The 27,679-nt window shown below is 34.6% G+C and overlaps 2 protein-coding genes across 9 annotated transcripts in view; one reads left to right on the top strand and one right to left on the bottom strand.

Annotated features, from left to right (window-relative positions):
* The window catches only part of COG5 (component of oligomeric golgi complex 5), a 275,606-nt gene that overhangs the window by 55,569 nt on the left and 192,358 nt on the right, over window positions 1–27,679 (top strand). The gene's annotated exons all lie outside the window — the stretch shown is intronic.
* On the bottom strand, window positions 8,434–11,437 carry GPR22 (G protein-coupled receptor 22). Its single transcript, XM_068973398.1, has 2 exons — window positions 11,362–11,437; window positions 8,434–9,759 (listed from the first exon to the last, which is right to left on the bottom strand). Exon 2 carries the CDS (start codon window positions 9,733–9,735, stop codon window positions 8,434–8,436), a length of 1,302 nt encoding a protein of 433 aa, XP_068829499.1. The 5' UTR covers window positions 9,736–9,759; window positions 11,362–11,437.

The following is a 27,679-nucleotide window of genomic DNA, read 5'->3' as shown; positions in this document are numbered from 1 at the left end:
TTTACTTTAATTTTTTTCATTCTGTTTGCTCTGATTTTTATTTTCTCATTTAATTTAATTGTATCTAAAGTTGAATGCTTTAAAATTTGTCTTGTATTTTCCTTGGGATGACATAGGATATAAATAATATTTACCAATTTTCCTTTCTTACTTCCTAACTTTAAGCATAGTTTTAGTTTTGGTTCACTTGCTTTTGTGAGAATCGTTTTGAGTTTGTAGATTTGTTCCAGAGAAACACATGCACACATATGCCTGTTAAATTTTATACACAATTTCAAAGGACTTAAGAGACTCCAGGAAATCCTGCACCAAAGTCATTGTTTATCTGAAATGTATTTTTTGGGAGATGTTTTTCTGTATGGTGTTTATATTCAATCACCTGAACTTTCTTTGTATATTTAAATTGTATTCATTAGCAGCCCATTTTCAGTAATACTAGTTTGCTCTGGAGTTCTGTGATTCACTGAAAATGCTAAAGAGCAAAAGAATTACAGCAGTAGATAATATCAGTGTTTTTGGAAAGAATTCTTAATGTAAGGTTAATAAGAAGTGTTCCCAGAGTAGTGTTTTTGTTCTACTCTTTGAAGTATTTAAATAACACTGATTACCAGTGTTACTTAAACTGTTACAGAATCACAGAGGAAATTAAAGTTGTCATAAACCACCAAAGAGTAGCTGATATTTCCTAAATTGTGTTGATGGCACAAAGGAAATTTCAGTAATAAAGGAAAAAATTTGAGTGAAACCATCTACCTAATTTGAGTGACATCTGTTCAAAAGATACACAGAATGAATTTTTTAGTATTTTCCTGTGAACTCAATTTAGAAGTAATCTATTTTGAATTGAAATGAGTAAAAACGTGCAAGTATAGTGCTTACCTTCTGGTCAGAATAAGATAACATTATGACAGACAGTAATGGTGCGATTTGTAATTAGCTGAGTATAATGGCTGAATGAAGTAACACTTTACAGTATCGTCTTTGTGTTTGGTATTATTTTATCTTAGCGTATGATTTTTAAAGAAAAATCCTCTGGAGGAGGACATGGCAACCCACTCCAGTATTCTTGCTTGGAAAATTCCACAGGCAGAGGAGCCTGGTGGGCTACAGTCCAATGGGTCACAAAGAGTTGGACATGACTAAGCATGTATGCACATGTTGCCTAGAAAACTTTTTAGAAAATAAAATTTTTTTTCCGTTGGTCATGCAGCACAGTTTGCAGGATCTTAGTTCCTGGCCCAGGGATTGAACCTGGACCCACAGCAGTGAGAGCACAAAGTCCTACCACTGATCCACTAGGAATTCCCAAATTTTAGTTCTTAAGGAAACAAATGTCCTGGGGAACTGTAGTATTGTTGCAGGAAAAGGGACCTCTTCCAAGAAACTTGGCTCTTGTCTAACACTCGGAAATGAATTGTCCGAGGAGACACAAGCGCCAACAAAGCAAGAGATTTTATTGGGAAAGGGCACCCAGGTGGAGAGCAGTAGGGTAAGGGAACCCAGGAGAACTGCTCTGTCAAGTGGCTCACAGTCTAGGATTTTATGGTGATGGGATTAGTTTCCGGTTGTCTTTAGCCAATCATTCTGACTCAGCCCTTCCTGGTGGTGCACGCCTTGTTCAGCCAAGATGGATGCAAGAGAGAAGGATTCTGGGAAGTGGTCAGACATGCGGTGTCTCCTTTTGACCTTTCCCGAACTCCTCCGGTTGGTGGTGGCTTATTAGTTCTGTGTTTCTTACCAGGACCTCCTGTCGTAAAACAACTCATGCGAATGGTTACTATGGCGCCTGGCCAGGGTGGGCAGTTTCAGTCGGTGTGCTTCCCCTAACTCTATATAGGTCCAACTAAGAATTTTATAAGGTAAAATGAAGTGTGCTTACTTTTTTTTTCCTTAAGAAGGCACTGTGGCCTGAATTGAGTTCAGAGTTGCTTCTGTATCTTTTCATTTAATAGTTATTCGAATGTCTGTCGCTGTGATAGTCTATCTTCTAGTATATAAAGTAATGGTTCTTAATCTTTAGCACACAAATCATCTAAGGGAACTTATTAAAACTTGTTATTTGGCTGCAGCCGTAGAGGTTCTGCTTCATTAAGTAAAAGTAGGGGCCAGAAATTGGAGTATTCAGATAAACACCATGGAGATTCTGATAAAGGGGGCTATATTTTGAGAAGCTCTCTCCTAAATAAGATGGTCACGGGAGCCTGACATGCTGCAGTCCATGGAGCTGCAAAGAGTTGGACATGATGGAGCGACTGAATTGAACTGAAACTGAAACAAGATTAATAAGTTTAAAAGTTGTTCCTTTCAGTTTCTCAAATATGTACTCATCCATTGGTATTTATCAGTCACTTTTTCTAGGGAAACATTATGAAAGGTTACATTAGTATTACAGACTTATTGTATTATTTGGGTTAAAGACAGTTTATAAAGTTAGGTAGCTACAGTTTGCTAGCATTTTGTTGTTTGTAAGAGGTGATACTTTGAAGAAATTTAATAGCCAAAGAAAGACTAAAGGTTTTTAAGAATTGGAAAGAAAATTCTTAAAGTGTAGCCATATAATTTGATTTTTTACATTTCAGCCTGCCCTGAGTGAGGTATTAACAATATTAGAGTGAAATATGTATTTTTGTTTCTTCTCTACCCCATCAGTATTCCATGAATAGTATGACATGTGGGATTGTGTGTGATATTAATGGCTGCTGTGTATGTGTCAGTTCCATGTATTAATATATTTCTCATTCCTATAGTCTGTATCTCATATGGCCCGAACTCTGATTAGTTAGTATGAACATTTAAAAAATTTTATGTTAAGTTAATATGTTTTCATTTTGCATCACTTACTAGTGTTGTATGTCCTAAACTGTCTCTGCAGAAACTGATTCCTCATAACCTTATTAGCTTCTCTTGTTCCTTTTTCTTTTCTCCCTGAAAAGTTGGTGATGTGTTTTGATAGTCTGCCTTGCTGAATGGCTCTCAGAAATATATGACATTAAATAATTGCTTACATGGAAGCAGGGTGAGGAAAATGACCTCACTCCCAGACAGATTCAGCTCTCCGTTTCTATCTTACTTGATGCTTCAGGGTTTGATACTGGTATGAAGTTAATATTGGTGGCCCTGACAGGAGTGACAGCACTTTTTACCACTTGTTGGTGTAAATACAAAGCTGTCATCCTTGAAAGCCATAGATACAGTGTATAGAGGTCTGTTAAAAAAAGAAAAGTGTGAATAGAAGGGTAGAGATACTTAGGGTTATTTTCACACGTTATTTTATCACGAGCCAGGGGAGAAATATTACTGTGTTAAATTTGCTCATCTTTTTCTCTCACAAAAATGAGTATTCTTTAGAAGGTGATAGCTTTCGTATAAATGATGAACCCAGTGTTCCATTTGTTTCTACATCTTAGTACTATTTTGTTCCAGTGTTTGTGAATTGTTATAGTATTCTTTCATTCTACTTATTATAATGTAATATAAGTTATCATATTACTGCTCTGTCTAGTCTGTTGACTGCATTTTAATACTTTCACTGTATTGAATGATTTTTAGAAAAAGTCTTCAAATTAATTGTCTTTTGTGAACTCAAATCTATAATTCTATGTTCTCTTTGTATTTCTCTAAGAGTTAAGCATCTCTGAGTTTTTGTGGATCTATTTCCTAGTTTTTCTGAGTTTAATTATCTCCTTGTATTTCTTGTTTATAATAGGATCTGAGCTTCTCTCTTCCCTAACATTTATTGTTCGTCATCTCATGTTTAGCTTTCTTTGAGTTCACTTCGGTCCCATAGGCAGCATTCAGAAGGGGTATATATGGGTATCCATCTCTAAGAAAATAACTGTCTAAAGTTTTCTCTGGTTTTTATATTTCTTATCTTACAGAGTGGAAATGAAGAAAAGAAATAGATTATTTTATGTATTTTTCCCTTGCTTTTAACTTCCATTTAGAAAACTAAGCTGTTCCACAATTTGTTATTACCTCCCTTACTTTTTGAAATGTAATTTGAAGCTATTTAATTATATTATAAAAAGTTTAAGTACTTGATATTTTATCAATACTGTTTTTCAGAAACTTTGCTTATATGATTTTTTTTAATTTTTAAAAATTATTTTTATGTAGCCATTGACAATGAAGGTGATATGTATATAATGAGTTGGATGGATAATTTATAATAAATTATTAGGAAAGACACAAAGGATCATATTTATATTTTTTACTTTGTATATGTCAAATTTTGCCAGTGTTTAAAATTTTTTATAATTAAAAAAATTACCAAAGAGGAAAATAATATGTTTAATGGAAAAACTCAATAAACCAATATGTGAAAAATATAAAGTAGATAATATAAAACATCGAATTGGAGTTTTCATTTTGAATATTCGTAATAACTAGAACATTCTTGAATAATGTTATTTTACTTAATTGAATTTTCTGCTTTGCCAGAAATTTTTGTCTTTGTTCTTGTTACCTATGTGTTAATGCTTTATTCAAAGCATAGTTTAAAACGTTCTTAGATCACTGAGGAAATCTCCTTTCTTGCGGCCCTTCTCTGGCCATCATTTTGAATTCTTCAGCCTCTTATGCCAGTTGGCCTTCTAGTCAGTTGGACACTTCATTGATTCTGCCTTTATGTTGCCTGTCACATGTATATGCTCCTTTGCAGAGCTGCAGCACTTTTTGCCAGGCCTTTCATTACCTATGGGGTGATGGCAGCAGCTTCCTATCCTCTGTGTTTTACCCAACCGTTTGGTTTTTCAGTTTCCCACTGCAGTGTCTTCATCAGCTCTTCTATTGCTTTTTTGTTGTTGTTGTTTGTTTTTTGTAGCTCACTTCCTACTGAGCTATTCCCCTGCTCAGATTTCTCTGCTGGCATTGAAGACCTCCATCTTTTGGTTCTAATTTAGCTTACCAGATAAGTTCTCACTGCTGTATTACTTTTCTTCTACAGAGAACTGTGTTTTCTGTTTCCAGAATATGCTTTTTTAGTAGCTTTCCTCAACAATCCTTTTATTTATACTGTTCTTAAATTCAGCATAATTCTTTTCTTATTAAGAATTTGACTCTTTTAAAATACCACATTCTGATTTTTTTATAGGTATTTTCATACTTTTTACTACGTTGATTCTATTTTTTAAGCTCTGAGGGTAATACATAAGTTTCTGCCATATAACTATCTTCCATAATGCCTTCTACTTTGTAAGGATTCAAATGTTAATAGAATTACGAAGTTTACTTGACTGTATAGTCGTAAAATATAATAAAGCCAAAAGTTTTATTGGCTTTGGAAAGTAGTCTTGAAGTTACTGTGTTGAAGAAAGCCCTATAAATAAAGCACTTGCTCTCTTATACTTTTAGGTTTTTGCGTTTAAAAGTCTAATCTCAGTGAAATCTCAGGAGTTTGATTTTTTAATGTCCAGAGAGCTGAATTTTGCTATAATTTTATTTGGGGGATTAAAAACAGACCACATACCTAAAAATTGACTTATCATGAGTGAGAAGTACAGAATTATTATGAATGGCATTTTTAATTAAAGCATAGTTGTAAATAATTCTTTTTTAATATGTTTGAACATCTGTTGGGTGCAAGTTGGTAGAATAACAATGACCTTAAATTAGGAAACAAATCAAAAAACAGTAGTTCCATATCTTGTTGAGTGTTCTTCTTTAGTTAGTTTTTAAAATAATAGTTGTTTCTGTAGTTTTTAAGAACTAACACAATAAGCTGTATAGAAATTGATATCTGTGAATGTGATTTGTGGCAAGTGGGTTAAAAAAAATGATTTTAAGAAGATCCCATATTGAATTTATTGTTATCTTTATTGCTTTTGCATTTAAAACTTCATTCTAACATGAAAAATTTGCATTAATGCTTTTAAAAATAAAATTATTTGAAGCAAAGTAAAAAGTTTACATGTTATGGTAAGAGCCATTGTAGGAAGAATAAAAATAATTCACCTTTTCATTGACTAAGCATTTAAAAAAAGGTTGTCTAAGCTTCTCATTCTTTCTTTTTAAGCTGAGATCAGCTATTGCAAACATATTTGTGACTTGTTTTTAAAAACTGAAGTTTTAACATAAATGTTTTAGTTTACAAGTTACATATTATTTAACACTTAAGCTATCAGAGGTTATCTAGTAAATATGAATATCCTTGATTATAGATCATTGGGTACACTTCTGTATATCTGAAAGATGACTACAGGTGGGCAGAAATGCTTGTTAGTTGTTCTTGTGTCAAGTGTAGAAATAGTAATAGTTTAGAGGGAAACATTATAATATTTGCTGTTTATTTATTTTGTTAGTTTTCTTATTACAGAGAACAAGAAGGCAATAAGACAGTTTAGACAGATTTATTAGAAAAGTGGTTTTTAACTGAGTTTTTTGGCGTGTTTATAGACTTGAAGATGAAAAATATTTAAAACATAAAGGGTTTTTCTTAATATGAAAGCTTTAAAAATAATCTGATTTTCACTTAGATTAAAAAGTCGATATTAAAATATTTATGCTCAGAAATCCAAGTATAAAATTAGTTTAAAGATTTTAAGGAGTATGTTAGAAGATACTCTGCTAGATATACTTATCAAACAAAAATTTTCTTGATGTTTTTATGAAATCCTGATATCTCTTTAGAGTTTCAAAATATTAGTCCTACTTGTTTATGCTTAATATTGTCAAATTGAGGCATTTCTTTAATTCTATTAAAGAGTACAAAGTAGGGCAGAAGGAAACTGTTCCTTTGCTAAGATTTGACATTATGTCAAAATTATTATCAGAAATATATCACTATTAAATTTCTCATGTAATCTCAATGAATTCAAGCTATTGCATGGTGCTCACTTCCCAAGGTATAAGATAGTTCAGTAAACTAGATTGGGTGAATGTTATTTATTTACACAAAAGTGGTGTATTACTATTTTTTTTCTTAAGAGTCCAACATTTGATTTTTAATTATAGAAGACCACCTGATGAAAACAGTTTCTTTCAATGAGAGATTGTTATTGAATTGTTTGACAAATTTTTTTTATTCAAAAATGAGTTGCTACTTGATTTAGTGAATACAGTATGAAAAAACAGAATAAAGAATTGTCCAGTTAACCAATTACAAGGTAGCAAGTATTTGCCTACTTTAAATAAATTATTGCTAGTTTTCGTATACAATGATAATTAGCACTTAATGATAGATTATTAGATTATAACAATTGGAAAATCCTTGTTTAATATAAGATTCTCAAACCTGATATCTATAGTTGGGATTAGTAATTTCATAGTTTTCTAATATGAATTGAGGATTGGAGGCAAACGCTTTAAGTTTATGTGTTGTAGAGTAAAAACCATTGGCAAGATTTATTGCCGCTTTAGTGATTTTCAGAGTTGAACTAGGGTATTTTGAAACACTTGGGAGCTCTGATAGTGTAGGAACATTGTATAAATTTTATTACTCTAAAGTTGCTATGTATCTGAAATTATAAGTAGGTGACTTTTCTATAATGACATAAAGTCTTTTTTCCCCCTGTTCCTAGAGCTCAGATTTCGTAGTTAGTTTCTGTTATACAAAAAGTCCAACTTGAATATAAAGTTAGGATGTCAGTTTATTTTAATGTACTGGCTTTTGCCTGTATACTGTATTAATCCAGAGCATTTTGTTTAACTCAACCAAAGTGAGGAAGGAAGAAAGAAGCTTTGGTTTTCTTCCTTCTTTTTATTGTCAGTTCATTTGTATATTATAGGCATAGTGCCCTTGATCTTAAAAAATCAAACTTTTCTTCATAATAAACTTGAATTTCAAAAATTTCCCTGTCTTGATGTACATATACAGAGTTGTTTGTTTTTTTTCTTTTTGAATTTTAAAATCCTGATAAATCCTGCAATTTCCTACATTCCAAAAAGGATAAAGTTTCATAAATAGGTCATTATTTTTGATGCATCAAACATTATAGCAAGTAGACTATGTTAGAAAACATAATATAGCAGTATAGAAAATCCTGGGTTGTTTTGATTGTTTGGAACCCATAATTTTGGTTTCTACGTTAAAACACTATTCCAGTTATTAACATATAAATATATCTATAGTTTGTGGCTTAGAAACAATACACTTTATAAAAAAATGCAAGGATACCTGTGTCAGTTATATTTTAAAGTTATACAGTGTTTTAAGGCTATGTATTTATTCTTTAGAAAAGATGACTTACATGAATATCATCTGATGGACATAATATTGACAAAATATACACATGATATTACCTTAACAAACTGCCATGCAACAAATACAGTAAGTAATGAAGAAATTGAATATATATGACCTAATCTAATCTTGACATTTACATTGAAAGTTTATAACATAACCTATACTTAAATTGTTTTTCTTATATTTGGCAGTAATTCATTTTTTACAATTTAAAAATTTTGAATGTGGGTTTGGTGAAACTTGGACTTTCCCTAGTCTGTGACAACCTGAGGTACTAAACATTTTTCTCTAATTTCGCTATCTTCAAAGGTGATTTTTTTGTTTCTTTTAGGATCTATCCAAGAGTTGTGTATTACAGCATTATTAGGCATGGGATCAGCTTCTACTATGGAAACAACTCGCTTTTTCATTTTACTTTTTAAGACCTTTTGAAATTTTTGTCTAGTAAATGCATATAATAGAGGGTGAAATATAGTTGTTCCATAACCCATGACTAGAAAACACAACCTTAATTTTACTAAAAGGTCACTTGGGCCTAAACATAAAATGGTGGTATTTAAAACAGAAATTGGTGTCCAGCAGAGAAGAAATGTAGAAATAATCAATAAAGACATTTTGAAGACTCTTTTTTGCCTTTCTCGTCGTTCACGGTGTCGTTTCATAGCTCGCCGGAGAGCAATTATTACAGACACTGAAGTTCTAACACCAAAGACTACATTTCTCCCAGCACTGCCTTGTGACATGTCTGTAGTCTCATGTTGTGTGGTTAGAGAAATTGTCTTTTTCTTTCTTGCTTTCTTCTTCTGCCCTGTTGAGAATCTTGTGCCTATTCGAATATTGAGAGCCTGAAGTATTTTGCTGTATGTGATTAACATCACTATGACAGTGAAAAAGAATATTGGAATCTGTACTAGCAGGTGATAATACATTCCCAGTTCTGTGTAGTATTCATTTGTGCTGACACACAAAAGTGTCTTGTTTTCCCATGTATTTCCACTTTGAAGGCTGAAAAAATTTACCTCAATAAAAGGAATCAGGAAAGAGAAAAACGAAAAAATCCAAATGGATATCATTAGCATTGCAGCTCTGCCCATTGTCAGAATTCGGTTTGCAGGCTTTACAGAGATGTCGTATCTGTCCAAAGTGATAGCGAAAACGTTGATTGCTGTTGAGACACTTGCAAAAGATACACAGGCCTCATGGAAACAGCAGATGAGAGCAGTGTTACTCTCCAGTGAAAGCAGAAGGATAACTATAGTTAGAGGAATACATCCCACACAAATGATTACATCAAGTACATGAAGATTCATTGTAATAATGTTACTGACAGAGTTGATTAAGTTGGATTTCATGCAGTAAAGTACCAATACGGTGAGGTTGCTGCCAAGTCCCAACACAATTTCTAACATAAGAAATCCGGTGAGAGACACTTGAAAGCTTAATGGATATGATAGTGGTTGGTACATATTGGTGTTGATGTCATCAATGTCATCTCGCACTGTAATGTTAGATTCAGACTGCATGTTGATTTCCAGAATGGGAGAAAAACACATTCTTTTGGAGCAGCTGTTTTTTCCCTAGAAAGTGAAATAGAATAAACTATTTGATATTCAGCAATTTAAATGACGTACAAAACCTGTGTTCATTGTGAAAAAAAAATTTTATTGTGTACTTAGTTTAATTTTTAACTTTATAAACTGTTAATGGAAAATGTAGAAACACCAAGATAACATTGTTTTGATGTAAAAGGAAATTGGCCCATTTGAAGAAATAACTATTGGGGATTGCTTCTGTATGGTTCGAAATTATTTAATAAACTAAAAAGGTTTTCCTTATTAGGGTTTTTCAAGGTTATTATTTGAGATGCAGTGTATTTTTGTATAATAAAACTACCCAGTATGCAAAAGTAATTTTAGCCCAGTGTTTTAAGATTTCATTTTAAATGTTGTGAGTAGGTGGGAAATAAATGCTGTTTTAACATGTTGTGGCACAGTTAGTGTAGGTGTAATTATTCCCATGAGATTTCAAATGAACAGGACAAATGTTCATTTAAAATGATAAATGGCACAGAGCCCTAGTTTGTTTTAAATCACTTTGTCCTTGTTCCTGATTGAAATTCATATTCAGAAGTCTACAGTGTGCTTGGGGATATCTGGAGTTTTTTCCCATTGAAGTAGGGAAAATGATAAATATTTCATATTTTGCAGTGAAAGTGCTCACTGAACTTTACAATGAGCAAAAATTGGAACAAAAAAGACAGTAGTTTGGAATAAAACACCACAAACCTTGGTAAAAGAGCACTAATCACTTCTATGAATGAATGATTTATTTTGTGACCACACCCTTTCATATCATGTAGAAGGAGAAAATGGAAATTTAATATCACTTAGGAAATAGCCATTTTTTCAGTGGTTTAAAAGAATATCTCAATTGATTTTTATTAAGCAGAATTTTTTTAAACAAAAAATAAAATTTTAGGGAAAAAGAGGTATCTGAAGCCCATATTCTGAGGAATCTATTAAATTTACACATTCCCTATGAAACCTTTTGTATAAATCAGCCAGTATATATCATTTTGAGGAACATTAAAAAAAAAAAACAACTCTTGCTAATTCATGCATATTTATGTTTTAATATAGAAGTTTAGAGTAATTTATAAAAATAATGTCTGATTTGCTGGGCTAAAATGCCAGTAATTTGTATATTAAAATATAAATGATACAACCAACTATATTTCACATTTCAAGTACAGCATTTTGCCTGCAAAATCATAACAAATTATAAAAGCTAACAATTTTCAGAACTTATGTTAGCCTTTCACTTGTAGTAACCTTTGACAAGTTTTAGAATACAGTTTTATTTATGCATATTATTTTAGAGGTAGTATTTCAGAAACACAAATGCTGATAACAATTTATTTTGAGCTTGATATAAAGTATTACTAAAGGCATATATTTGAGTAAGTGAAAGTCTTAGCCAGCATTGAAATCCTATAAAAATGAGAATTTTAAAGTGTGCCAGATTTTCAGAACTGACAGATTAAAACATCAGATCTTTGTCACAGCAGTTAGAAGTGTCAATTTTAGACAGTAACTGAGGGAAAGGCATTGAACTGTAGATCAAGATTCTTTTCTCTTGTAAATGTTAAACAGTGCTGTGGGCTGCATGCATCTTCTGACCTACCTGTTTGTTGCTGCCTTATGGGCCTTTTGGCTCACTATAGCAGTATTCCACAAAATGATAACATGATGTCATTGACAGATTTGGACATGATTTTTTTTTACCTGACAACATGAAGTAGCTGTGTTTTATTTCATGTCTTGGAGAAATTCTTTCATTTTTCTCTTCAGTACTTCAACTGCATGAATTGTAAGATTTAGTTGGCTGAAGGATTTCTAAAGATCAGTACAAAATACTTGTGTTTTGCCTTAAAAAGTCACAACGGAGAGAAACTTCCTCAAATGATAGGTGTTGTGTTTCCCTTTGAGAGAGTTTATGATGATGTTTCTTTATTTTCCAGAACATGTGAAAACAGAAAGAAAACATAAAGTTTCTAGCTTCTAAAATGTTTTTAGACATCCTTTTGTTACAAATGTAAATCTGTTTGTATAGCAGTCCTCATTACTTTGAAATGATTTCTTGGTCACATAACTTGCTTTGTTAGTCCAGTCCATGTTTCTTGATAAAAACCATCTGCTATTTAATTTGGTTTGTTTTCATTAGAAGAGGACACATAATTGGTCATAAAACTCAGATGGAAAAATTCTTCAGTAATATTAATTGATAGGAATATCTGAATATTTAGTGCAGAAAAATACTTGGTAAAGCTTCATTAGCTTGCTGATAATGTATGTCATTTCTTTTGGCAATCCACATTTCATTGTTTCTTCAAGAACTGGTGGCTCCACGATTCTGGTAATGTTGTAGTATAAAATTCTCCTTTAAAAATGCTCATCATTTTGTTTTCAGGGTTTTTCAGTTAAATTGTTTTTCATTTTGTGGCTATTTTATATGGCATCTTCTTAGGATTATTACTATTGATGTGTTATAATCCCAGCAATCATGTAGACCTCTATTCTCCAGTTTTAACTCCTTAATGTCTTAAAATCATGTGTTGTAAGAATATCCTGCAGTTTATGGTTCAGACAGCTAGGGAGATGATGGATCAGATGCATTCTTCATATTGTCAGTTGTAAATACTGAGTTTGCTGCTTTGAGCCCTTGTGAAAAAGAAAAAAGTAGTTAAGCAATAGGGTTCCTAATAATTTCAATTAATTGAAAGTTACTTTGGTTGTGCTTATTTAACACCATACACAATATTTGTTATCAAAGTAAGGAAACTGTATGTATTATTAGAGCCATAGCTTATGCATAAATTTAAAGGTTTCTTTAAATAAAAATATTCTCTTTTCCTAACGAAGATTAAAAATTATGTTATTCAGTAACAGAGTTAACATTACAGACATTGTGTTTTTTTAAACCAATTTCTGCTCTCATTTTAGAAGTTAAGGAGTATTTTCAGAGATTATGAGCGATTAGCATACATTGAAAGTACTGTCATTCCTTCTTGTCTTTATAATAATTTAATAGTATTTCCTGCTGTAAAATATTATAGCTTGCTTGTTAGCACAGGGTTTGAATTTTAACTGGTTAAAACAGATTCCATGATAAATACTATAAATTTCCTTGATGAACTGTTCATGTAGTTGAAATATAAAGGGTGATATACAATGTAACTGCAAATTAAATAATTTTCAGTGAACATGCCCAATAATAAACTTAAGCTAAAATTGAGTAATAATAACTAAATAATAAACCTGATTCTTTCAAGAAATATAATAGTTTTTTGAACACTTGAGAAAGACTAGTGATGACATTAGGATATTTAGTAATCTGAAGTGACTTAAAAAGCTGGGATCTTCATCGTGATTCAACAAAGAGTATTCTTTATATTTAACATACCATCCTAAAAAATTACATTTAAAACATATCATATCTTAAATAGATCTAAAAGATACATGTTTAGCAATAAGTAGAATTAAGCAAATAAACTCTTAAAATTTAGGCTAAAATTTTTCAAAGTAATTTTACCCCACTATGCTGGTTCAAAAGCAGCTGAATACTATAATAAGGAGCACAGCTTACCTCTGCTAAAGATTTGAAAGATTCTTGATGTAGTTGAAGCGTTTCCAGTTTTGATTGATTCATTTTGTTCACTGGTTAGTAGAGGACCGGGAAAGAGGGTCATAAACACCTCTTCGGAAGAGACCTTAATGAAAATATGTGTCTGTACTATGCCATTGTTTCAGCAGTACTGCTAATGTATGGAACATGTAGTGCTGCTTGGAGGCTGCTGCAGTCTCTCACTCTTCCTACTGTGGAATCAATAAGCATCTGAAAATACATAATGAAAGTAATTCAACATACTGAAGGCTTCTTGTCTCCAGAGACAACACTTAGATTCAGTCTTTCTAAAAGGGAATGGCACTGCTTTTCAGAGGAAAGCCTGTTCTGGGCAGCTTTTGCAGAATGACAGCCTACCTTGTCGCTTCTCTCCACTGCAGAGAGATGCAGTGCATTCACTAATTTTGATTGGTCAGTTGTATTGGGCTTAAATTGTGCTTCATATGTATAGCAGGGGTTTTTCATCCCCCACTGTTTTATATAAGGATGCTTTTTTAAAAGGCTATATTTATAAATGGTTGTGTGTTGCTCTTAAAAGAACATGAGTAAATCAGTCTTTAAAAATGCATATTCCTTTCTGGTTTGTTGTTCGCTTATGCCAAACATCAAAAAATACAGGGAGGTGGCAGGGGGAGGGGGTAAGAAAAAATTACATAGTAAAATGTATGTATTCTTTTTAAAGCCTTGGATAATTGCACTTGAAAATATTTTAGTTGTATATATGTTTTAGGTTGAGATTCTTTGTTCTACAAATAGAAAGCCATTGCATCTTTACTGTGAACCACATTGAATTTCAACTAGTTTGTTTGTATTCAAGTCATTTTCTCTGTGTATTCCAAATTTTTGTGAACATCCAAAGGTGTTAAATATTATTATGACTGCAGTAGTCATTCATTCAGGTATTCATTCATTTCATTCATTCATTCAAAATATTAATAAAACTTGATTTAAGGTTGTTATACCCTACAAATATTCTTTAAAATTCCATTGCTATTTTAAAAAAAGTATGTAAAGATTTAATCACCTGTATTACTTTTGTTATTACTACTCAACCTTCACCTCTGGTAACCCATTTTGCTCAGTAGATACATACTGGTCAAGTGCCATTGTATTTTATTTCAACTGATTGTTTCTGTTTTTAACATGTGTTCTTTTAGTGGATTGCTATACCTTAATATTATATGCAGCTGCATGTTAAAGTTATTGGGTGAATATATTGGTAAAGGAAGTTAATTATGTATCTTCATAAGTTACAAAGCTAAATTATTTTTGGGATATTCTGTCAAAGGAATTAAAAGCAATGATGGAAGTAACTTAACATATTTAAATTTAAATTTATATTAGTTTAGGTTGTTCAATTGCTAAGATGTGTCAAACTGAATAATTTTCTGTTTTCAGTATTGAACACATTTTATTGAGGAAAACCATATTTTTAGTCTTGAATATATAATATGACTGGATTATGTATCTCAATAAACAGAAGACATGTTTCAAATCATTGAATTATTAGAATATTGATTACCTGCTTCCATTATTTTAGGAATATTAATGATCTGCATTTTAAAGAAAATGTCTACTAGGTTTTTAATTTATAATTGTAATTATTATTTATATTTTGAAAGTCAGTATACATTTTAATAATCTTCCATTGCTAGTGTTTAAGCTGCACATGGAGCTGGCTAAATAATATGTGGATTGTGAGTTGGATTTCCATAGAAGTTGAGAATAATGTGGTAGAGAAATTTTGCTGTGAATTTCTAAAGTTTTTTGCACAGCTTTGGGTGGCAGAACTTCGGTAATGATAAAAATTAAAATATTGTGCCACTTTTTGTGCATTTTGAAAGTTGGAGAAAAGGATCTTAGAAAGACAGCCATGTTGAAAGATTGTACAGGCGTGCACACACACAGGCAATGTTGTTTGAAGCTTAAACCTAAAACCATAGAAAAGGTAGCATCAGTTGAAACTTATGGTAGAGCTAAGAAGTTTACTAACATGCTGGAATACATATAGGCTTTCCTGCCAGAGAATTGAAGTATTTGTTTATATTTATCCTCACAATATCACCATGAAGTCGAGGAAACAAAGGCATAGGGAAGTTTAATGACATGAAAAGAAAGTTAGTAGTAGAGCTGATGTTGGAACTCTGCAAACCCCCCTCCAACTGAATATAGCTGGCCGCCTCTCTTTGGAAAATTTCTGAGGGTTCTTTTGGCTTAAAATTGGATGATTTGGGTTTAGTCACTACTGAATAGTTAACATGACTTTCAAGTCATATATTCTCTGTGTCACCGTATAGCTTTTACTTTTTAAATTAACGTTTATTTATATGCTTTGTTTAGCTCTCTATGAGACAGTATTTCTAAGCTATACTCAGACTATTTTGAAAAAAACATAAATTCTGGAATCTCTCTAAGACATAATGGCAGCAAGAAAGTTCAGGTCTAGACAACACTTTTTATTCCCTGTGACTTGTGGTTAGGGATACACAAGATACTGCAAGTAATAATTACTTCTTACTGCATACATTGCTTGGTATAGTTTTCTGTTTCTTATTTTATTTTTTGGCTGTGCCCCACAGCTTGTGGCATTTCAATTCCTCTACCGGGAACTGAACTTGGGCCAAGATAGTGAAGGCCGAAATTGTAACCACTAAGCCACCAGGACTCTCCCCTATAGTTTTCTTTTTAAAAACCACAGATTGGTTTGGTGAATATAAGCTTCTCTGATTTCTTAGCAGAATAATTCTAAATTCCTTTGTTTTTAACAAAGAAGAAAATATCTAAACTCTTGGATTGAAAATCAGATTTATTTTTTTCATGAAAAAAAAATGAACATCAAATATAAATGTCAGAATTTACAGGATTCTTTTTTCCATAGAAACAGACTTTCACAGTTTTGTTTTTAATATTTTTTGTGTTCATGTAGGATACTAATTTTGAAAAATGCTGCAATTAGTGATTTAACACCAAATATAAAATCTGTAAAATTTTGTAAAAATCATTTTATAGATTACTTAATTAGTTAATGAATAACCTTGGAAGGCAGTTTAACTTTCCTAATAATGACTAAGCAACAGATATGAATCTAACCTTGAAATAGCTCTATTAAAATCCTTTTTCACAAATTGTATTTTTCTTTTGCTTAAAAGCATTTTGATTTTTATTTAGTTTAGGAATTAAAATTCCTGATATGAGAGTCTTTGGTTTCTAGTTTTATATATTTGCCTCCTTAAGTTTGGACAACTTTGAGTATGAGAGAGTAATTTACTGTTCACATTTAAACTTACTGTTCTTATCAGATCATTCTTATCTAGCTTCTGTCTGGTTCTGATGCTGCAGAATTTTTGATGATTTTCAAATTATAAATAAAAAACTCAGTTTTGTGAAATGTTGGAATTAACCACAACTGACGGTGCTTTGAAACTGTCTGCAAAGTATGTACGCAGTGTGCTGTGCTCAGTTGCTTCAGTTGTGTCTGACTCTTTGCAACCTGTGGACTATTGCCTGCCAGGCTCCTCTGTCCATGGGATTCTCCAGGCATGAATACTGGCGTGGGTTGCCATGCCCTCCTCCAGGGATCTTCCCAACCCAGGAGTTGAACCCATATCTCTGATGTCTCCTGCATTGTAGGCAGTTTCTTTACCCACTGAGCCACCTGGGAAACCCCTTAGCACACTAAGACCCCCTAAACCTTATTCCCATTAGCTCATGGTATCAAAATGTAGAGAAGCAAACCTACAGATGTGTCTCCTGACTACCTTCATAAGGCATGTAACTGGTCTGTTATCAACTACACACCAGCCTCCTGAATGCATGGTTTCTCCAGCCTTGCAGAGCCCCTTAAACTGCTGCTGCTGGCAACACATGCAGTAAGCAAGGGCACTGGTATAAAGACAAACGCTAATTGAATAGAGTCAGAGCAGCATTTCACATACTTTCATCAAGCACAAGATATGAAGTAAGTGAAGAACAGAACCTGGAGAAATCGTGTCCTAGAACAGGGCTGGTAGGCACTGCGAGTGGGCTGTGCACTAGTAGAAAGTCAAGAGATGCACACCATACCATGATTCTACTGAGAAATGAGAAGAATGGGGTCTGACAGGAAAGCATTCTATCCCTAAATAAAAACAGCATGGTACATGGACTCTGAATGCATATTTATGGTGTAAAAGAATTTCAGTTCTCTGATTTCATAAAGCAAAAATCTCAAGTCTTTGTGATTGAGTTTCAGATTAACTGGCTCTTTATTTTGCTTAAAACTTAAACATTGTCAGTTTGAGAAGAAATCCACTGTGATATATAGATCTCTCCATTTTGATTCTAGGGTTTCTTCTTTTGATCCTTGGTAAAATTTTTCATCCAAGAACAGAATAGATACTTGCTGCTGCTGCTGCTGCTGCTAAGTCGCTTCAATCGTGTCTGACTCTGTGCGACCCCAGAGACAGCAGCCCACCAGGCTCCCCCGGCCCTGGGATTCTCCAGGCAAGAACACTGGAGTGGGTTGCCATTTCCTTCTCCAATGCACTTATATATATTTAAAAACATGAACCACTAGAGAATGAAATAGGAAATCAAGAAAGATTTAAGTTTTGGCGGCCCTTGATTTTTTAAAAAATTCTTTAAAGACTGTAGCAGAATAAAAGGATCACAGGCTCTGAGTCTCCTAGAGATTACAAGTGATGAAACTAAAAACTAACAAACAAATCTGTGTTCTCAAACAGATAACTTCAATTCCCTGCCCTCCCCTACAGTAAAAAAACATGAATACCTTTAGTAGCAGTTCAGAATTCATCTTTTATCCTACCTGCCCCATCAGTGGAAGTTTAAAGTCAAGATTTTTTTAGACATCCATATGTTTGTATATAGAATATAAACTTGGATTAGATGACATCTGATTTTTTTTTTTTAAATTCAGGTAAAGAAAGAAGCAATAACTTTTAACTAAAACCTTCTACATTTTTTGATTGCCATTCAACTTGCTACCATTTAGCAAAAAGCAAAATTTTCATAGTGTTTACCTCAAATCTTATTGCTTTACAACTGTGGCATGCCCTCCATTAAAAATAAAAAGATGAAGCAGTCAATCCAGTGATTAATTTAACATGGCTTTCATTGAGAAAAGGGGGAGAGGGACAAGGTGATCATAACAAAGAGGAGACCAGTAGACAAAAAAGGTGAATTAAACACACAATGGTTTTCTTTAAGAAAAAAGAAGAAAATATTATTTTCAACAAGAGGGGAAAAAAGCATTGAAAGCACATAAGTCAAACCATATTCTATCTTAAGTAGCTTTTCTTTGTTTTTCCCTCTTTTTCTTCTTTTTCCTTTTCTCTCTTTCTCTCTGTTTTTAAAAATAAAATCTCTCCCCAAACCATCATCACTTTTAATATTCCCCAGACTGGGCTTCATCTTCAGACCCTTCATCCCTGGATTTCTCAGGTGGAGGGCTTGAAGATGTTTTCTTTTCCAGAGGACTTTCTGGTTCCTCATCTTCTTTGGGAAGAAGAGTCTTTTCCTTTGAGCGTTTGAAGCTATGGGGCGACCCACTTTCCCCTTGCCTTTCACAGGACTTGGTGTCACTGTGGCCTTTATTTATGTATGCAATAGCAGTTTCTAATTGCTGAAAAATCACTTTTAAGTTGTATTGTTTCAAGGGTACTTTTCAGCGAATACTTACTTAATGTGGCTAACTCTCAACTCTCTAATATTGGAGGCCAAGGTAGAAAGAATTATTTCAGTATACAGCTAATTCAAAATTTTCATTTGGCTTCTCAACTTTAAATTTCTTTCACAACAACTGTTTTATCAGAAAAATAGAAATAGACCATCTGCTGAAAACTCCCCATCAAATGAGGAGTAACCAGGGTAGTAGAAAGTCAACAATATTGGTGATTCATTACTTACAAAGGAGGATAATTGAAAACTGATTATAATTGAATAAAGTACATGCATCAGAATTATATACCTGAACTGAAAAACTCCACAAAGCCTTCTTTCCCATCCTTCCCTACCTCACCTAAGTTGGGCATTTTAATTTTTCGTTTTTATTTTTCACAGTATGTAATTGTAAGTCATTTGCCAGCATCTATTATAAAAACAAATATGTGGCATTTCTTTTTTGTTTTTCTCATCCAAACCTTGATTTTGGACCCTGTGATTATTACTACTTTTTAATCTCCGTCTGTTGTCCTACTGTTGGCATGTTGTTTTGGAGGCCTTGTCCAAATCATTACCACCCCTGACCCAGTTTTCTGGCTTACTCTTTTCACTGCCTGTATCCCTTTTTGCCTCTTGAAATATTATGGATTTTGTTGACATTTTCTCTTATATTTCAACCAAAGAATTACACAAACATATTTGTGCTTTTTTTCACTTTGGTTTCTTTTTTTTTCCCCTGTTGCTGCTTCACATATTCTTGTAATTCTGTAGGTTATACAGAATCAAATTCATTTCTGTGTTCTGAAACCAAGTGAGTTGATTAACTAGATGCTATATTTAGCAAAGCTATGGCAGATCCCCTCTTCTGTTCTGTAATGGGTCCTTTGCTTATTTCTTCTTTTTTTTTTTTTAGTATGGAGAAATGTAGTTATTTTTTGTATATTGACCTTGTGTCCTGCAAATTTACTAAACTGATATGTTAGTCTTGAGAAATTATTTTGTGAATTGCATGGTATTTTCTATACAGACAGTCAACGTTATTTGCAAATAGAGAAAGTTGACTCCCTTTCGAACCATGTATAACTTTTATTTCTTATCTTGCCTTATGCTGTGTAGGACATCTGTTACTAGATTTTATTAAAGTATATTAGGAGAAAGAATCTGCCATGGGCTCTGAGCATTCCTGAAGGTCTTAGGACATGCTGTTGCTGGGCATACTAAGAATGAAAAGACCGGACTGTTGTTTCCTTGATCCATTTCTCAGAGATCAAGAAGTTGTGTTTGAAGCTAGCATCCTTAAGTGATGCAATAATAACTCCGCAAAGAGCAGACTTTCTTCTGCTTGTTATAAAAACGGTAAATTGTCCAGCTTAGTGTTCTTTGGCTGTGATGCAATCCCACTGTGTCCAGAGTATCTGCCTAGGCTTCTCTGTCAGGAAGACTTGGATGGGAAGGTGAACTGTCAGTGACATATCCCTCATGCTGCTTGCTGTGTTTTGAGTCCTTTGTGTCTGATCCAGGCATCTTAAGTTTTCTGCCAGCATACATGACAGAAACAAGCTAGCTTTCATAGCTTGCAAATAGGGTAAAATCTAGACCCTTCATGATTTTTGACAATTTTGGGAACAAGAGCATAATGTTGACTGAAACATGGCTTCCTACAAAAGAGAAGACAAGGGCCCCTGTGGGCTGGTTTAGAGAGTATGAGATCTGATAGCACATTCTCTTGTTTAAGTGGTGGGCTAGGCACTACTGTCTTACCTGTTAAGGAGTCTTTAGAGGCTAAGCAGTGAGAGAACTAAACAAAGCTGCCCAAATGGTCCTTTGGTTTTTGCTCAGGCTCTAAGCCGTAGGAAGAAAGAATATTATTATATCAATGAGGCAGCAAGCCTCTCGGCCTAGACAAAAGGCAATATAGCTGTAGCTGCTGATTAAGGGCTCCCTAAAGCTAAAATAAAGGGTGCCAGCAATGAGAACAGAGCTTTGGGTAAACGTAATACATTTTAAGTTCATTTGTTGAGTCTAGGTAGGCAGCCACTTGAAATTGAATGTGGCTGTGAAGTCTTAGGGGGCAGAGCTACTTCTTCCCTTTGTGCCCTTCGATTCGTCTCCCCCCTCGACTCCAACCTCAGCTGCTTAAAGTAGACACCAAGTGTGGCAGGGACCTCAGGGAGAGGGGAGAGACTCAGACTTTTATAGCTCTGTTGGATAGAGGTGCCCAAGCACTTTCCAACCCGGTCCTGTGGGGGAGAAAGTACAGTAGGTGGCGGGGAGGCTGAAAGCACTGAGAACTGCAGGGTGGAGCTGTCGCAGTGTGCACATGGGCAAATTGACAGCCCCTAGGCTCAGGGGCTTAAAAGAGTTTTTAGGTAGGTGGGAGGAGGCGGCATTGACTCTGGGGTGAGGAGCCAAGCAGAAGAAAAGCCTCCCACCAGCTCAGCTGCTTCTATAAGCTGGCTTCCTCCACTGCCCTGTACTCCGCCTGCTCCTGGTCAGAAGGTAATGTCTCCTGGCAGCTGAGGCTATAGTCTCTTTCGTGTATGTGTTTAATTCCTTGGTTTGTGTTCCTGCACAGTGCTGAGTATGCGGGGGCCGGGGGGGTGGGGGGTGGGGGGCGGTGCACAACGACACTCAAATTGAAGAAAAGCTAAAGTGTGGGTGGAGTCTCTGGTCTTGTTTAGTGTATGTTGTTCTGGCTTCCTGTGCCAAATGTGTATTTGGTATTAACATTTTTCACATTCTCCTGTTATGAGTGTTCATAAATTCATAGGAGATTGACCCATTCATGGACTCCTGCATGATGCCCTCCCTGGTGATCTGGCACAATGTATCATCCTAGGGGGAAAGGAAAAAACCTTAGCTTTAGTTGAAGAATTTGAGGCTGCTAAAGTGCTGAGGCCATTTCTCAGCACAGCAGTGCCACCTGCCTTACCCAGCTGCCAAGTACACCTCTTTTGAACAGTCCTACTGCTTAAGGTCTTGTTAAAACCAGACACTTGACTCATAGTTGCCTTGTGACTCTCTGGTCCACTGTCACCATTTGGGGGTAGGTTAACTCAGACTTGACAGCTAACAAGGAAAGAGTCCAATAGACTTAAAGAAACAAATGAAAGTGGTTTGTTCAAGGGTGCAGCTGGCCTGGGCTTAGTGTACTTCCGGTTTTACATAAAGGAATAGAAGTGAACCCTTTTGGGGGAAACCTTTTCTTTCATTCCACCACCTGAAGCGAAGCACTCATTCCCTCAGGCCCTTGATGCACAGAAGTTCCTGTAAGTACATGGGCCTGGCTCACTGAAAGTTTGGCCAAGCTATAAGCTGATGATACTCATCGTGCTGCTGCAGCTGTTTAACCTCAGTGCCAGCTCCAGAAAACTGACACTGGATATGGCCACTCTGTTCCACTCTCATAGCTCTGGCCAGTGCTCCTCTTGATTAACATTGTATTTTTACTGATTGATAGGCTGTTGCCTATAGCATAGCTTTCATAGCACCACTTGGAAGATAGGTTAAAAGCATCTTTCTTTGGGACTGCAAACTGTGGAAACAAATTGCAACCACCAGTCAGTTTTGGTCACTGGGGTGTGTACATCCCAATAGCTGTCATTTCCACTTGGATCTATTATCAGAAACAGCAAGATATCTGCTTTTTCCTCCCCTAGGAAAGTAGTTTTTTTTTTTTTTTTTTTTGCTATATTTCCTTTTCCTACCTCAAATATATTTTCAACAATGTTCAGAAAATGAGAGGTTTTTTGTACCCCAATGGTTTTAGGCTTTTATTTTCCCTTATATTAGAGATGGAAGAAAGGACCAAGGCTGAACTTCATGCCTTTCTCGCATTAGCTGCTCTTGTCATTCCAAGCATGAGGGATGCTTTCTTAGACCTCACACTCTGCACCTGGTCTTTTTTTTTTTTCCTTTGATGCAAACCTGGTGAGGGTCTGAAGAACCTGTGAATGAGTTGTGGCCTCCATGGGTTCTGTGTTTTCTTGCTGGCACACACTCAGCCTTTAGGAATTCATTAACAATTTTAGCTGAATTATTCTTAATGGTGTCCAGGATTATCTTCTCAAGGTACTCAAGTACTCATGTCTATATTTATTCCCACAGGCCACCTGTTTTTCCTTAGAGTTTGGGTTGGTTGGTTGGTTGGTTACCTTGTTACCTCGGCTCTCCTGGCAGCTATTTACCATGATGATATAGATTAACTTAATGACTGTACTTGGTAGATTACCCTTTTAGAAATTGCATGGTTTTATTTATAGTTATTTGGACAAGGTATTTTGCCTGTATGTTCATGAGGGATTTTGGTTTGTTTTTTCTTTTATTGTATTTTTTTTCTCTGGTTTTGGAATCAGGACAATAATTTTGAGTTCATAATGAGTTGAAAAACGTTTCCTCTTCCTTTAGTTTTAAAAACATTTATGTAAGATCAGTGCTGCTGCTGCTGCTGCTGAGTCATTTCAGTCGTGTTCGACTCTGTGCGACTCCATAGACAGCAGCCCACCAGGATGCCCCGTCCCTGGGATTCTCCAGGCAAGAACACTGGAGTGGGTTGCCATTGCCTTCTCCAGTGCATGAAAGTGAAAAGTGAAAGTGAAGTCGCTCAGTCGTGTCCGACTCTTAGCGACCTCATGGACTGCAGCCTATCAGGCTCCTCCGTCCATGGGATTTTCCAGGCAAGAGTACTGGAGTGGGGTGCCATTGCCTTCTCCCAAGATCGGTGCTAGTCTTTCCTTAATTTTTTAATAGAATTCAATAGAGAAGACAATCCTAAACGAAATAAACCTTTAATATTCCCTGGAAGGACTGATGATGAAGCTGAAGCTCCAGTACTTTGGCTACCTAATGTGAAGAGCCAACTCATAGGAAAAGACTCTGATCCTGGGAAAGATTGAAGGCAAAGGGAGAAGGGGGCAGCAGAGGATGACCTGGTTTGATAGCATCACCAACTCAATGGACATGAATTTGAGCAAACTCTTGGAGATAGTGGAAGACAGAGGAGTCTGGCATGCTCCAGTCCATGTGGTAACAAAGAATCAGACACGACTTCGTGACTGAACAAAACAAGGAGAGAAAACATATGAGCCAGGAGGTTTTATATTGTTTAAAGATTTTAATTACAAATTCAAGTGATTTAATAGGTAATAGATACAGATTTTCTATTTTTCTTTTGTCTGTTTTGGTGATAAGTATCTTTCAAATAAAGTATTGTATCATTTGATTTGTCAAATTTATTGACATTGATTTGTTTTTCTCATATTTTAATATTTGTACCATTGTACTGATACCTTCCCTTTCATTACCAATATCGAAAATTTATATCTTCTTTTTTCTTGGTCAGTTTGCCTAGAAGTTTATCCGTTTTGCTAATCTTTTCAATAGCCAGCTTTCGGCTTCATTTTCTTAATGAATAGTGTTCTTATGGTTCTTATTCTGTCTTCATTTTTTACTTATTTTCATTTTACATAGAGAGCTATACTGACTTTTTTCTTTTGTCATTAAAAAAATTTTCTTTTTCCTGTAGGCATAATATCTTTCTTTTTTTTTTTTTAGGCATAATTTCTGATGAGAGGTCTGTGATGGATCTTACCTTTGTACGTTGCTATGTAATTTGTCTTTTTTCCTCCGGCCATTTTTAAGATTTTCTTTTTATTTCATTGTTTTATAGTCTCACTGTGATTTATGTTGGTGTAGTTTCTTTGTGTTTACCTTCTTTTGGGTTTGCTTACATTCTTGGGTTTGTGTTGTTGCTGCTGTTTTTGCTATTTGTTGTTTTTTTCCATCAGATTTGAAAAAAAGCCAGTCTTCAAGTACTTTTTCTTTTTTAAATCTTTCCATTTCTTCTGGGACTCTGATAACATGATTTTTGGCCTTTGGTGTGTGTGTTAGTCGCTCAGTCGTGTCTAACTGTTTGTGACCCCATGGACTGTAGCCCGCCAGGCTCCTCTGTCTATGGGGATTCTCCAGGCAAGAATACTGATGTTCCACATATTATTAAGGCTCTGTTCGCTTATATTTTGCAGCTTTAGTTTCGGTAGTTTTGCTGGCTCTGATTTCATCAGGTTCACTGGTCTTCTCTCTTGTAGTGTCTGATCTGTTTTGAGCTCTTCTAGTGAATTTTTCAGTTCAGGTACTGTTTTTTTCCAGCTCTAAAAGTTTTATTTGATCAGTTTTTATAGTTTCCATTTTCTCTTCATTGTGTTCATATTTTTTTTAAAAGCCTGTGGACATAATTAAAGTAGTATGTTAATATCTTTATCGCTTAATCTCATCATTCTTTTGCATCTTGGTATTTCTAATAATTTTTGATTGGATACTGGCCATTGTGTTTGAAAACTGCAAATGGATTTTGTTTTCTTCTTTTAGTCAATGGTGTATTTTGTTCCTTCAGGTAGTCAAGTTATTTATGGATCAACTTAATTCTTTAGAGGTTTGTTTTTAAGCTTTATTGAGGCAGTTTTAGAGCAACCTTTAAAGAAACATTTGAGAACCTTTAAAGGAACATTTAGAGGAACTTTTAAAGGAACATTTGAGGATCATATGAGGAATGTTTTCTCATATTTTAGTATTTGTAGGATCGTACTGATACTTTCTCTTTCATTACCAGTATTGGAAATTTGTTTGCCCTTACCACTAAGGCATAATCCTTCGTAGCTTTGTGATGAATTCCCCTGTGTTCAGTGATGTCTTTTCATTTTGGCTTTCCAAGCTGGAATATCTTGCTCAAATATCTCTTTGGAGCCCATAGAGTTGATTGGTTTGCAGATTTTCTAATAGTTCTTCACTTGACCTTTTTGAGTCTTACCATATATATTCATAGCATAATATTCCTTTGAATATTCAAGAAGCCCTGTGTAGAAATTTCTGGAGCTGTCTCTCTGCTGAGTTTATTTTTTTCTGCCTCAGCTTCTGGCTGCCTCAGCCTTCCTTAACTCGGATTCACCCCTTCAACTTCTCTAGACCCATTGTACTCCACTAGGGTTTTCTCTTGTGTTGTAGAGGGAAGTGTATTTAGGTAGAAAGGCTCAATCATTATTTCATTTCATTTGTTTCCAGGAATTATAGTCTTGCATCTGCTGTTGTCCAATATCTGAAGATAGTATTTTCGTAAATTTTGTCCTGTTTTCTAGTTGCTAGGGTAGGCCTTGTACTAATTACTCTTTAGCTTGCAAGCAGAAGTTCTAAATTTGTTTTAAATGTTAATTATCATGGAATTTTCTTTTAGCAATTGATTATGAACTGTCTTGTGGCATTCCTTCCTTTTATCATGGTCTTAAAATTATTAAAATCTTTGATTTTTACTTTCATGCTTAATTTCTTAAATTGTAGTCTTAATTATAGGCTGATAATATTTTGTATCATATAATTCCATTCTTTCCATTTAAGATATCTCTCCTCACAGTTTTCTTTCATAAGTGCCTCTGTTAATTTTTTTCCCTGTTGGAGAAGAAGATAACACTGCTGGAAAAGAGATCACATAGCTATAGAGATTGATGCTTTTGCAAATTTCTGTCTTCTAATCTCTATAGTCATTTCCCCACTTTCACAGGTGCTATTAGATAGACCAGGGATTGATATTTTTTCTGTAAACGGCCAGATGGTAAATATTTTAGGCTTTTGGAGCCACATACAGTCTGTAATATGTATTCTTTTTTCCTTGCTGACTCTTTAAAGATGTAAAAACAAAAACCCATTATATGTTTGGCCCATGGGCCTTAGTTTGATCACTCTGGACATGAACCATGACAACTTTGTTCAAGGAACTTTTCCCTCTGCCTCATTTTTACCAAAAGACCTTACTTCTTCACTGGAAAAAAAAGAAAAAGGAAACTTGAACTTTGTCACCTTCTTCCGTTCATCTAAAAGCCTTCCTAGATCTTCAGTTATTTGTCTACCTTTCATTCTGTGTCAAATGAAGAATCATTATGCTATTATTCTTTCATTTAAGCCTAAACCTACTACGTGGATTCCTGTTTCATCCTCTTCCAAGTTCATTTATATCTCCTTCCATCTTGCTCTCATATATGTTACCTTCCCTTGTTCTTCCAATTGTACTCAATCAGTATGTGCATATTTGCTATCTGTCCTGCTGTTTTGAACTTATATATTAAAATGTTGACTTTTAAGGGAAAAATCCAAACCATTGGAACAGTTTATCTTAGGTACTTTTAGTTGAACTTAAATTGAAAATATAAAAAGCTTGCTTTTACATGGTCATAAAGTATAGAGATATAAGGTGTTTTTATGGTACATACTCATTTCTGGGCTGATTTGGGCCATGTTTTTCTTCATTTTGTAAATTGACATCTCCTCCCTGCTCCCCCAGTGACAACATAAGACTAATAGATTAGAACATCTGAAGCAAAAATGTTCTGTTATGGGTAGGGATGTAGTTCTTTAAAAAGCAAAGCATCAAGTACAGAATTTTTTATTAAAAACATTTGAAATCAGACTAGATCTAGGCACATTGTGTTGCGAGCATCACCTCACAACCTGCCAACGCGTGTCCTTTCTGAGATTCAACACAGCTGCTGTCCCCACCAGTTTCTCTTCTCTCCTCTTGTTGGCAGTGGATTGCATTGGTGTTTTGGTTTATGACAGGGAAAGAAAAAATACAGAAGAATCCCTTCCTCATTTTTCTTATGCTACTACAGG

This window comes from Capricornis sumatraensis, chromosome 5, assembly GCF_032405125.1.
Source record: "Capricornis sumatraensis isolate serow.1 chromosome 5, serow.2, whole genome shotgun sequence".
In the NCBI taxonomy this organism is placed as follows: domain Eukaryota; kingdom Metazoa; phylum Chordata; class Mammalia; order Artiodactyla; family Bovidae; genus Capricornis; species Capricornis sumatraensis.
Note: the sequence above shows the minus strand (reverse complement) of the source record. Positions and strands in the feature narration are given on the sequence as shown.

Bases quoted from the DNA above. Each gene is read 5' to 3' on its own strand.
- GPR22 (XM_068973398.1), bottom strand. From the start codon at position 9,735: ATGTGTTTTTCTCCCATTCTGGAAATCAACATGCAGTCTGAATCTAAC.